This window comes from Musca vetustissima, unplaced genomic scaffold (assembly GCF_032173495.1).
Source record: "Musca vetustissima isolate MV318-11 ecotype Yass unplaced genomic scaffold, APGP_CSIRO_Mvet_v1 utg24603, whole genome shotgun sequence".
Classification (NCBI taxonomy): domain Eukaryota; kingdom Metazoa; phylum Arthropoda; class Insecta; order Diptera; family Muscidae; genus Musca; species Musca vetustissima.
Window position 1 is genome coordinate 1 of NW_026885961.1, and position 12828 is coordinate 12828.

The following is a 12828-nucleotide window of genomic DNA, read 5'->3' on the forward strand; positions in this document are numbered from 1 at the left end:
CTCATTAGCCTAAAGACTGAGGGTATAAACATAATTCCAAAGTAATTATAGTGTGATTTTCTTTAATAAATAGATGAATTAACCCTTATTTTAGACATTAATATGCATTTACCTCCCGGAAGCATTTTTCGGAAAAAATGCATAACCTGAATATCCCACATATTGTATATAAATACTCAAGTTCGACTTTGTTCGCTGGGATATGAATAACAACCTTAAAATCAACCACAGCAAGCCTAAAAATATACTACGTTTTTTTAAATTAAATAAATGGAAACAAACGTCTATGTTTAAAACGTATAAATTGAGTATGAAGATAATGGAGCATTAGACAGTAATTCAGTAGACCTCTGCAAAACATAATGATACTAAGGTTAGGGTAGAAATCCATAGTTATCGGGATTCTTAAAAATATTATTTCAAATATTCGCGATTCGGATAGTTCTAGAAAACCCCCACTGTACTGATGAAAAACAGAAACTATATTTAGTTAGAGTTTTTTTTTGACATTTTATTCTTTCGTAAAAAAATAATTGTCAATATTTTAACGTCCATAGCTGCCCTGACCTCCGATTTGGCCGTCGACACCACCAATACTACCTCCAAGTCCTGCACCAATATTTCCTCCAAGACCTGCACCAATATTACCATCTCCATAAATTCCAGCCGCTTCACTGCCTCCAAGCGATTGGGCAATAGCATTTGAATTAGAGATCGCTGTGGCGCCCGCCAATCCGGCTCCTCCCAAAATACCAGCCGATTCAGCAATGGCACTTGCTGAAGCATCAGCAGTAGCACTGCCTCCCAGCGATTCGGCTATGGCATTTGAATTAGAGATAGCTGTGGCACCCGCTAAACCAGCTCCACCAAAACTAGCGTCACCCAAGTTGCCAACCAAAGCACCTCTTTGGTGTAATCCCGCCTGGACCCCAGCACCATAATGACCAGCACTAACAGCCGCAATACCAACAGCGAGGGCAGCCAAGATGCAGAACAATTTCATTTTAACAAATTGTAGTTCAATTTTTTTCAGAAATAAAATTTTGTCTGGACTTCATCAAACGGCTCTGCGTTTTTATATATTTTTTTTTGCAAGAATCTGTCTGGATCTCCGTTAATATTCAAATAGGCCGAAACAAGCAAAACGAGATTTTATTAAATCATATTATTGTTCTGAATTTTATAATCGAATGCAGGAGTAGACATTGCAATTAACACTTGCAGCGATAAGTACACAGCTTGTAAATATTTATATAATTTTGTTAGAAAATATATTTATTTAGGAGTAATAATAAACAGCCGGTAAGAATTGTATAATTTTTGCAAGCCACTGACAACAACAGGGGCGGATTTTAAAAAATTATTTTCAGAGTCAACAAGAGGCTTGGATTTCTTTTTTTTAATATTTTTAAAGCATCAAAACAGGCCTGGAATTTTAAAAAATACTTCTTCTGGTCCCCACAATAGGCGTGGATTTTTTAAAGAAGATTTTTTTCAAGGACCATCAATAGGCGTGGATTTTTTAAAGCAAATTTATTCAAGGACCATCAATAGGCGTGGATTTTTTAAAGAATATTTTTTCAAGGACCAATACAAGGCGTGGATTTTTTAAAGAATATTTTTTCAAGGACCAATACAAGACGTGGATTTTTTAAAGAATATTATTTCAAGGACCATCAATAGGCGTGGATTTTTTAAAGAATATTTTTTCAAGGACCATCAATAGGCGTGGATTTTTTAAAGAATATTTTTTCAAGGACCATCAATAGGCGTGGATTTTTTAAAGAATATTTTTTCAAGGACCATCAATAGGCGTGGATTTTTTAAAGAATATTTTTTCAAGGACCATCAATAGGCGTGGATTTTTTAAAGAATATTTTTTCTAGGACCAAAGCAAGGCGTGGATTTTTTTAAAGGACCAATACAATGGATTTTTTCAAGGACCAATACAAGGCGTGGATTTTTTAAAGAATATTTTTTCAAGGACCAATACAAGGCGTGGATTTTTTAAAGAATATTTTTTCAAGGACCAATACAAGGCGTGGATTTTTTAAAGAATATTTTTTCAAGGACCAATACAAGGCGTGGATTTTTTAAAGAATATTTTTTCAAGGACCAATACAAGGCGTGGATTTTTTAAAGAATATTTTTTCAAGGACCAATACAAGGCGTGGATTTTTTAAAGAATATTTTTTCAAGGACCAATACAAGGCGTGGATTTATTAAAGAATATTTTTTCAAGGACCAATACAAGGCGTGGATTTATTAAAGAATATTTTTTCAAGGACCAATACAAGGCGTGGATTTTTTAAAGAATATTTTTTCAAGGACCAATACTAGGCGTGGATTTTTTAAAGAATATTTTTTCAAGGACCAATACAAGGCGTGGATTTATTAAAGAATATTTTTTCAAGGACCAATACAAGGCGTGGATTTATTAAAGAATATTTTTTCAAGGACCAATACAAGGCGTGGATTTTTTAAAGAATATTTTTTCAAGGACCAATACAAGGCGTGGATTTTTTAAAGAATATTTTTTCAAGGACCAATACAAGGCGTGGATTTTTTAAAGAATATTTTTTCAAGGACCAATACAAGGCGTGGATTTTTTAAAGAATATTTTTTCAAGGACCAATACAAGGCGTGGATTTTTTAAAGAATATTTTTTCAAGGACCAATACAAGGCGTGGATTTTTTCAAGAATATTTTTTCAAGGACCAATACAAGGCGTGGATTTTTTAAAGAATATTTTTTCAAGGACCAATACAAGGCGTGGATTTTTTAAAGAATATTTTTTCAAGGACCACCAATAGGCGTGGATTTTTTAAAGACAATTTTTCAAGGACCATCAATAGGCGTGGATTTTTTAAAGAATATTTTTTCAAGGACCATCAATAGGCGTGGATTTTTTAAAGAATATTTTTTCAAGGACCAATACAAGGCGTTAATTTTTTAAAGAATATTTTTTCAAGGACCAATACAAGCCGTTAATTTTTTGAAAGAATATTTTTTCAAGGACCAATACAAGGCGTTAATTTTTTGAAAGAATATTTTTTCAAGGACCAATACAAGGCGTTAATTTTTTGAAAGAATATTTTTTCAAGGACCAATACAAGGCGTGCATTTTTTAACATTTTTTTAACACCATCAAGAGTCGTGGATTTCTTAGGTTTTTTTTTTTAACACCATCAAGAGTCGTGGTTTTCTTAAGATTTTTTTTTAAACACCATCAAGAGTCGTGGATGTTTTTGAATAATATTTTTATGTGTAAGCGTGGAGTATATTTTGAATTTAATTTCGAATATTGTTTATATTGTTCTGTGAAACTGGTTTAGAATGTTTTAACATATGTTCAGATATTGTCTGTCATAATCGATAATAATCATTCCAAACAAACATTTGAACAATCATGTTTCTCTGAATATTATATTCTTCAAAACAGAATAAAAATCCCCTAAAAATACTTGAAAAAATGAAATCTGTTTTTAGTATTTTTGTTTACACATGTAGGATTTTCGATATGCACAGTATTGACAATTCTACTAATTACGAAATATTTCAATTCAATTAAAACGGCACATAGTCATCAATTATTGATATCGAATTTCAAGCCAGTTTCATTTATTTTAAATGTTAGCTTCTGAAATCAAAATTGTTATGGGTTCTACTGCACCCAGTATAATTGCGATGATATAAAAAGACCACCAATGTTGTCCTAATTTCATTCAATCGTTTGTTATTCGATCCTATTTTACAAAAGATGAAATTCTTCGCGATATTGTTGGCCCTAATCATTGGCATTTTGGCTGTCAGTGCCAGTCCACAGAGAAAATTTAGAGGACCTGGTGGATTTCCAACTGGTGGAGGAGGAGGAAGTGCTGTTGCTAATTCCCAATCATCGGCTATTTCACAGGGAGGACCGGCTATAGCCATTTCGAATTCTATGGCTCAAAACCGTGGAAAATAAATATGGAATCTACAAGAATGGATATAAATGTAACAAATTATGAGAGATGATTTTTTTCTGAAAATAAAACAAAAATTAAATAAATAATTGAGTAAAAATATATTTTTAAAAAAAATTATTTTTGAAGCTCGTTGGTGTGATTCTTTGTAAAAAACATGCTTCGAAAATTCATGCTCTTTAGTCTGATGAGCCCGAAAAATATTCCTTAAAAAATAAACGATTAGTGGTCCACTTGGATGGGCTTTGAAACAACAATCTTTAAAAATCCAGGAACTATAATGGTCTTTGAAAACATCGTATATAAAAATCCAGGTCTAATAATGTCCCATGAACAAATATATTTTAAACAAAAAAAAGTCTATTGAAGTCATTGGAAAAATATGCATTAAAAAATCCACGCCTTAAAGAGATCCTTGTCAAAAATATTCATTAAAAAAATACAAGCCTGTGTAGGCCATAGAACAAATATTTTTTAAAAAATACAAGCCTGTGTAGGCCATAGAAAAAATATTCGTTAAAAAATACACGCCTTATAGAGGTCCTTGTCAAAAATATTCTTTAAAATATCCACGCCTTATAGAGGTCCTTGTCAAAAATATTCTTTAAAAAATCCACGCCTTATAGAGGTCATTGTCAAAAATATTCTTTAAAAAATCAACGCCTTATAGAGGTCTTTGTCAAAAATATTCATTAAAAAATCCACGCCTTATAGAGGTCCTTGTCAAAAATATTCATTACAAAATCCACGCCTTATAGATGTGAATGTCAAAAATATTCATTAAAAAATACAAGCCTGTGTAGGCCATAGAAGAAATATTCTTTAAAAAATCCACGCCTGTGTAGTCCATAGAAAAAAATCTTTAAACAATCCACGCCTATTGATGGTCCTTGAAAAAATATTCTTTAAAAATTCCACGCCTATTGATAGTCCTTGAAAAAAATCTTTAAACAATCCACGCCAATTGATGGTCCTTGAAAAAATATTCTTTAAAAATTCCACGCCTATTGACAGTCCGTGAAAAAATATTCATTAAAAAATCCACGCCTATTGATGGTTCTTGTAAAAACATATTCTTTAAAAAGTCCACGCCTATTGATGGTCCTTGCAAAAAATATTCATTAAAAAATCCACGCCTATTGATGGTCCTTGCAAAAAATATTCATTAAAAAATCCACGCCTATTGATGGTCCTTGCAAAAAATATTCATTAAAAAGTCCACGCCTATTGATGGTCCTTGCAAAAAATATTCATTAAAAAATCCACGCCTATTGATGGTCCTTGCAAAAAATATTCATTAAAAAATCCACGCCTATTGATGGTCCTTGCAAAAAATATTCATTAAAAAATCCACGCCTATTGATGGTCCTTGCAAAAAATATTCATTAAAAAATCCACGCCTATTGATGGTCCTTGCAAAAAATATTCATTAAAAAATCCACGCCTATTGATGGTCCTTGCAAAAAATATTCATTAAAAAATCCACGCCTATTGATGGTCCTTGCAAAAAATATTCATTAAAAAATCCACGCATATTGATGGTCCTTGCAAAAAATAATCATTAAAAAATCCACGCCTATTGATGGTCCTTGCAAAAAATATTAATTAAAAAATCCACGCCTATTGATGGTCCTTGCAAAAAATATTCATTAAAAAATCCACGCCTATTGATGGTCCTTGCAAAAAATATTCTTTAAAATATCCCGCCTGTTGGGCTTCTCGAATAAACGCCTGTTGGGGTCGTAGAAAAATATTCTTCAGAAAATCTACGCCTGTTGTGGTCCTTGAAAAAGTATATTCTTAAAAAATATATGCCTTTTTATAACAGGGTCCTTGAAAAAAATATTATTTTAGAAACACACATGGCCCTTGAAAAAAACATTCCTTAGTCCGCTGCCCTTAAATATAAAAAATCATTAAAAAAATCCCCAATTATAGGGTATTACATTGGTCAGAGAATACACGCCTTATAGAGGTCCTTACTAAATTGTTTAAAAAATCTACGTCTTATAGAGGTCCTTGTCCAAAATATTCTTTAAAAAACTACGCACCAAAACGTGGACCTACACGAACGTGAAAATATATAAATTGCAATAGCGATATAGCCCTTTAAATATTTAAGTTTCCAGCTCTGTAAGTCCTACAAAATTTATTTATGAAAAGCGTTCTATACAAATCGATTATATGGCTCGATTAGTTACAAAAAATATATATTTTTTAATAGATAATTTTGTTTATTTTATTTAAAATCAATGATTTTTTCACGTATTGTATTTATTTGCCATATGATTGAGCAAGCGCATCAGAATTGGAATATGCCGGTCCTCCTTGTGAGATGGCAGCTGATTGGGAATTGGCAATTGCACTTCCTCCACCACCTTGGAAACCTGGGTATCCACCACCCCCGAATCCACCACCACCATATCCTCTACGTGGACCGGCACTAACAGCCAAGACTCAGGGTATTATAGCATTGCGCAGCCCCAAGAGTTTGTAACGCCGCAAAATATTGGTCCTAGACCAACATTTAAGTATACCGATCGTCATATCTCGACTAGTTGAGTCGATCTAGACATGTGTGTCCGTCCGTCCGTCTGTCCATTACAATTTGTAAACACGATACATACCACAGTTATGGACCAATATTCACGAAATTTTGCATGTAGTATGGATTCTGGCCAATAAAGACCTCTATTGTTTTTTGTAAAGATCGGTTAATATTTAGGGAATGAAATGGACCAAAAACTTTATTTTTGTCAGATTTTCTGGTCGCTCCAGAGACCGCAATTATGACCCAAACATCACGATTTTTTACATGAAGAAGAGGATCGGACCAAAGAATAAGCATGAATGGTGTGATAAAGATCGGTCAATATTTAGCGGGTCAAATGGACCCTGACTTTTATGTGAAAAATGACAAACATTTTATTCTATGGCGTATATATTTACCCCTGAATGACATAGCCCCAGGAAGTTGATAGTATATCTATGAGAAGTGGTTGACCTTTAAATTGATGCCAATTATATTGTTGTATGTACTCGGAAGTGGGAGATACATTTAAATATTTACAGGTACTTATGTATTCAGATATTATTTAGTAACCCATTTTCACACCAGAGGGCGAAATTGTAGCGCTGAACGCTGTGAACGCATGAGGTACCAGTTATGGTCAAGGACAAGTCTATAATTTTCTGTGACAATCAGATAATAATATTGGGATGGAGTGGACCGAAAACTTAACTTCTTGTGTTTTTTTTTCGAGTCGGTTATAACCCTCAATTGAAATCCGAACATCGCAACCCAACCTACGTTGAAGGGAATCTGGACAAGTAATTAGAAGAGCTGTACTGAATATTAGTAATATTTGTTGACCTCAAGTCGGTCAATAGGGTAAAAATAGCGCGAAATATTGCCCAAGCTCAGAATATAGAACCACAAAATGTCAGATTTTCGTGGAAATTGTGTAGGGTATCATATGGTCGGCCCGTCCTATTTTAATATTATTTAAAATATCAACAACCTTGTTCCTTGAAAAAAATAAAATATACACGCTGTGTAGGTCCTTGAAGAATATTATTTAAAAATCCACGCATTTATAGGTCATTGAAAAAATTCTCTTTAAAAAAGCCCTGTGTAGGTCCTTGAAGAATATTATTTAAAAATCCACGCATTTATAGGTCAATGAAAAAATTCTCTTTAAAAAGGCCCTTGGAAAATATTATTAAAACAAGTAAAAAAGTGTCAGTCGGTGTTGTCGACAGATATATACCCTCAACCTATGGTTTGAGGAGGAGGTCTTCGGATTTATACACAGGTTCTATTATTATTATTAGTTTTATATAAGTACTAGCGAAGTGCCCGCTACTTATATGGAAATCCAGAAAACTGTATAATTTGTTGTATTATAATTCCGAATTCCACCTCTATTCCTACATCTAATATCAAGTATATTACTATTTAGTACTCTTCATACACGTATGCACTAATTTTCGATTTTGTTTTCTTATTTCCATTGTTCAAAAGTGATCAGAATTCAAATTATATATTTTAGCAAATGAGTACATTTTGTTCCATTCAGCACTTTTCGAACACATAAGTACATATTTTCACTAAATTTAGTACTCAACCAACGATTCCAGCTCTATCCGTTCAGCAACATCCAACACGTGACCAAGTTTCGAAAATTCGTACTTGCTCGAAACTTGCTCAATTATATACTCCAATAGTAATTTTAATCATAAATTTCAGGATCCCAGGCCTACCCGTTCACATAGATCCAAATTGTGTCATATTTAGTACTTTTTGTACTTATGAGTTCGAATTTCCAACACTGTCTCAATCATGCACTCCAACTGTAACTATAATTCAAAATGTCAAGATATCAGTCCTATCCGCAAAATGCAAATAGTACGAAATTTGGTACCGTTTTGTACTTTTTATACACATAAGTACAAATTTCTTAAACCATTTCCATACATAAACACCACTTCCCAAACTGTATTCCACATAAAATGTTTAAGATTTTAGCTATATATGTTCAATATATATACCATTGGAACTAAATTTAGTAAAGTTTAGTACGTCTCGTACAATTATAGGTCAAATTTTCAAAACCCCTTTTGTACATCATTGTAACTTTCCATCAGTGATCCACATTCCAAATTTCAGAATTCTAGCTTTTCCCGTTCGCCTAATACAAAGGGTACCATATTTGGTACATTTTGGTACTTTTCGTACCCTTCTAGTTCGAATTTCCATAAATCCAGCCTTATCTCAACAAAACTCAACATTTCAAGCTTCATCCGTTTCTCTGGGCGATGATCTGTCAGTCACTTAACTCTAAGTTTTTTTTATGTTAATATACTTTTAATTGAAGATGTTTCGGAGTTTTTTTGATCAAACAATTGCTGGGGTACCAGAAAGAGTGGACCAATGGATCCCATCATCAAACTTGATCTGGGCTTGTTAAAGATAATAGATTGTGTAAAAGTAGGTTCAAATCGGACATTCCATTCGCCTGATATTGCATTCGTGCATATTAGAAATGTTGTGGGGGCGGTACCAGAAGGAGTGGACCGACGAGTCCCATCTGCAAACTTGAACTTGGTTTGAGTAACAGAATAGGTCGTGCAAAATTTGGTTCAAATCGGACATGGGACCCATGGGACCCATCTTCCTATTTGATCTAGGTTTGGTAAATTATTACAGAATATTGGTTTGCATGTTATTACAGAATTAATTTTTAGCACATTTTGTGGGGGAGGTACCAGAAGGAGTGGACCGATATTTCCCAACTTCGAACTAAAACTAAGTTTGGAAGAAATATGAAGATGTGCAAAGTTTGGATGAAATCGATTATTCCCTTCGAGAGTTATCGTGCGCACCAACCAGCATGTGTAAGTAAATCGACTCCAAATTTTCTGAATCGGATTTTGTCTAAAGAAACATGGGCACATTTTCACCGTATAGCCATAAGGCTCATTAGCCATAAGGCTGAGGGTATAAACATCTACGCATGTGTTGTACCCATGTGTAGGTCCTTGAACAAATATTTTTTTAAAAATCCATGCCTTTGTAGAACTTCGAAAAAATATTATTTAAAAAATTCACGACTTTGTAGGTCCTTGAAAAAAAAAAATATTAAAAAAATCCACGACTTTGTAGGTCCTTGAAAAAATATTATTTTAAAAATCCACGCCTGTGTAGGCCCTTGAAAAAATGTTCGATATTTCAAAAATCAAAACACATGTTTTTTCCTTTTTATATTTTTAATCATTGCATTTTTTCATGAATGGTAACTATTTGCCATATGCTAGAGCTTTAGAATCGGAATTGGCATATGCCGGCCCTCCTTGCGAGATAGCAGTTGATTGAGAATTAGCAATTGCACTTCCACCACCACCAATTGGGTATCCTCCACCTAGGAATCCACCACCTGGATATCCGCCACCTGAATATTATTCTGGCCGGCCTCAATTTTAAAAGCGAAATACACATAATTCCTATACTAATAATTAATGGCCATCTGATTTTGTATTTAATTGCAATATTTCGAATAACATTTAGCTTAGCTAGGAGGTTAAGGTACCAAAGCACGTGTAATGGAAACTGGAAATAATGCAACTGCAATAATTACTACACCCAACGTAAAAAAAATGTTTTTGTTTATTTATTTTTTTTAGTAATCCACAGATGCTTAAAAGTCCAATTTTTTTAATAAAAAAACAACACCTTATATAAGTCTATTAAAAGTTGTGTAAAGAATCCTCACCTTATAAAGAGAGGTCTTTGAAAAAAAATTGTTTAAAGGATCCTCGCCTTATAGAGGTCCTTGCTAAAAATATTTTTTATAAAGACCACATCTTATAGGGGCCCTTGAAAGATTTGTTTAAAGAATCCTCGCCTTATAGAGGTCCTTGTAAAATTTGTTTAAAGAATCCTCGCCATATAGAAGTCTTTGAAAATTTGTTTAAAGAATCCTCGCCATATAGAAGTCTTTGAAAATTTGTTTTTAAAATCCAGGCATTTTAGGATTCTTTAAAAAATTGTCAAAAAATCCACGCCTTACAGAAATCCTTGAAAAATAGTCTAAAAAACCACGCCCTACAAAGGTCCTTGACAAAATTGTTTAAAGAATCCACGCCTTATACAGATCTTTGGAAAACATAATTTGAAAAATCCTTATGGAGGTGCTTGAAAACAATATCCTTAAAAAGTACACAGCTCGTCATTGAAAAATTTGTTAAAAAAATAAAAATTGTAAAATTGCAATGAAAAAATTATTTAAAGAATCCACGCCTTATTGAGGTCCTGGCAATGAAAAAAGTATTCAAAGAATTTACGCCTTATTGAGGTCATGGCAATGAAAAAATTATTTAAAGAATCCACGCCTTATTGAGGTCCTGCCAATGAAAAAAATATTTAAAGAATCCACGCCTTATTGCGGTCTTGGCAATGAAAAATTATTTAAAGAATCTACGCCTTATTGAGGTCCTGGCAATAAAAAAAATATTTAAAGAATCCACGCCTTATTAAGGTCCTGGCAATGAAAAAAATATTTAAAGAATCCACGCCTTATTGAGGTCCTGGCCATTAATCCAAGCTTTTTGGAGAGGTTCTTGAAAAAATTATTTTAGGAATCCAAATCTTACAGAGGTCATTGAAAAAATTAAATATCCACCCTTAACAGGCGTTCTTTAAAAAAAAATAGTTTAATATCATGCTTTATAGAGGTCCTTGAAAAAAAATGTTTTAAAGAACCCACGTCTCATATAGGCCCTTTAACTAAACCACGCGAATTAGGCTTAGACGTGATAATACCGAAATAGACGCGTAACCTTTGTATGAAGACTTTGTAGAAACATGGACGTATATCGAAAATGATCTGCGAAGTAGTTTTTTGTCCATCAAGATTCCGGAAAGGGACACTACATTCACATCGTAATGCCCAAATATTGTCACTTCGGTTGGAAAACTCACATAGGACGATGAAAAATACCTATAAATGGGCTGGCAACTTACATGTGAGCTATTAACAAAGTCAATCCATATTTATTTTTGCAGGAATATTTGCCGTCCAATGAAAGCTCGAAATATTAAATTTGTGCGAATACGGTAAAAATAACATTGTTCAAATTCTCAAAGTAACGAAAATTAGGGGTACCACTATACAGGGAATATATAAAAACGTGAACCGATATAACCAAATGGCAATAACTGTGCGGCTCTTAAAACATTAAAGTTTGCAGCTCTGGTAATCCCAGAAAAATGATTTAAGAAAATCATTTTATAAAAATCGATTATAAGGCTCGATTAGTTAGGAAAACATTTACAGTATATAATTTCCTTTATTTTATTCAAAATCACAAGTTTTTTTTATTTATTGCATAATTTTCAAACATTACATTTATTTGCCATATGATTGAGCGAGCGCATCAGAATTGGAATATGCCGGTCCTCCTAGTGAGATGGCAGTTGATTGGGAGTTAGCAATTGCACTTCCCCCGCCACCATAAGCTGGATATCCGCCACCTTGGAAACCTGGGAATCCACCACCACCGTAGCCACCGTATCCGCCACCACCGTAGCCTCCGTATCCACCATATCTTCTATGTGGGCCAGCAGTAACAACCACGACTCCAATCACTAAGACCAACAAAGCAGCGAAAAATTTCATCTTTCTTACAAGGAGATCGAATACGAACCGATTGAATGAATTTACAACACAATTTTAGTCTTTATATATAATGCCAAATATTCTGGTAGGCTTCAATTTCGATAGCGATAATTCGCAAAGAACAAAGAATTGAGATTCTATACCAATAATTTATGACAGTTGCATGTTTGCAATTTATTGCAATATTTTGAATAACAATTGGCTTTACTAGGAGTTCAAGGAACCTCAGCACCTACACGTGTAACGAAAACTGGAAATAATGAAAACAAAACAATTACTACAGAAGACGAGTTAAAAAAATTGGGATTTTTTGACCTTTTTTAGGTTTTTTATAAATATTCTTTAAAAATCTGCATGTTATAGCTGTCCCAAAAATTTCGGGTCTTGCAAGAGCCCTTTTCAAAAAATAGAAAAAATATTTTTAAAAACATTCTTTAAAAAATCCACGCTATGTAATGGTCCTTAAAAATCCACGCCTTATACTTACTTAGCTGGGTTGTGACAGAACTTACGTTCCATAAGCCGAGCTTAGAATAGATTTCCAGGCGCGTCGGCCTTTTGCGCAATATTTCCAATTTGAAAGACCATTTTCGGCGCTATTGTCTTCGACTTGATCTTTCCAACATATTCTTGGCTTTTCCCTTCTGCGCGAACCATCAGTTGGTTCACTTTTATATACCTTCTGG

The 12828-nt window shown here is 33.6% G+C and overlaps 2 protein-coding genes across 2 annotated transcripts; both read right to left on the bottom strand.

Moving 5' to 3' along the window:
- Positions 1 to 544: 544 nt before the first annotated feature.
- On the bottom strand, positions 545 to 1003 carry LOC133333340 (uncharacterized). Its single transcript, XM_061541654.1, has one exon. The coding sequence runs from the start codon at positions 1001 to 1003 to the stop codon at positions 545 to 547; it is 459 nt and encodes a 152-aa protein (XP_061397638.1).
- A 10869-nt stretch (positions 1004 to 11872) lies between these two features.
- On the bottom strand, positions 11873 to 12142 carry LOC133333333 (uncharacterized). Its single transcript, XM_061541647.1, has one exon. It carries the CDS (start codon positions 12140 to 12142, stop codon positions 11873 to 11875), a length of 270 nt encoding a protein of 89 aa, XP_061397631.1.
- Positions 12143 to 12828: the final 686 nt, after the last annotated feature.

Excerpts from the sequence above, each read along its gene's own strand:
- LOC133333340 (XM_061541654.1), bottom strand. The coding sequence starts at position 1,003 with ATGAAATTGTTCTGCATCTTGGCTGCCCTCGCTGTTGGTATTGCGGCT.
- LOC133333333 (XM_061541647.1), bottom strand. The coding sequence starts at position 12,142 with ATGAAATTTTTCGCTGCTTTGTTGGTCTTAGTGATTGGAGTCGTGGTT.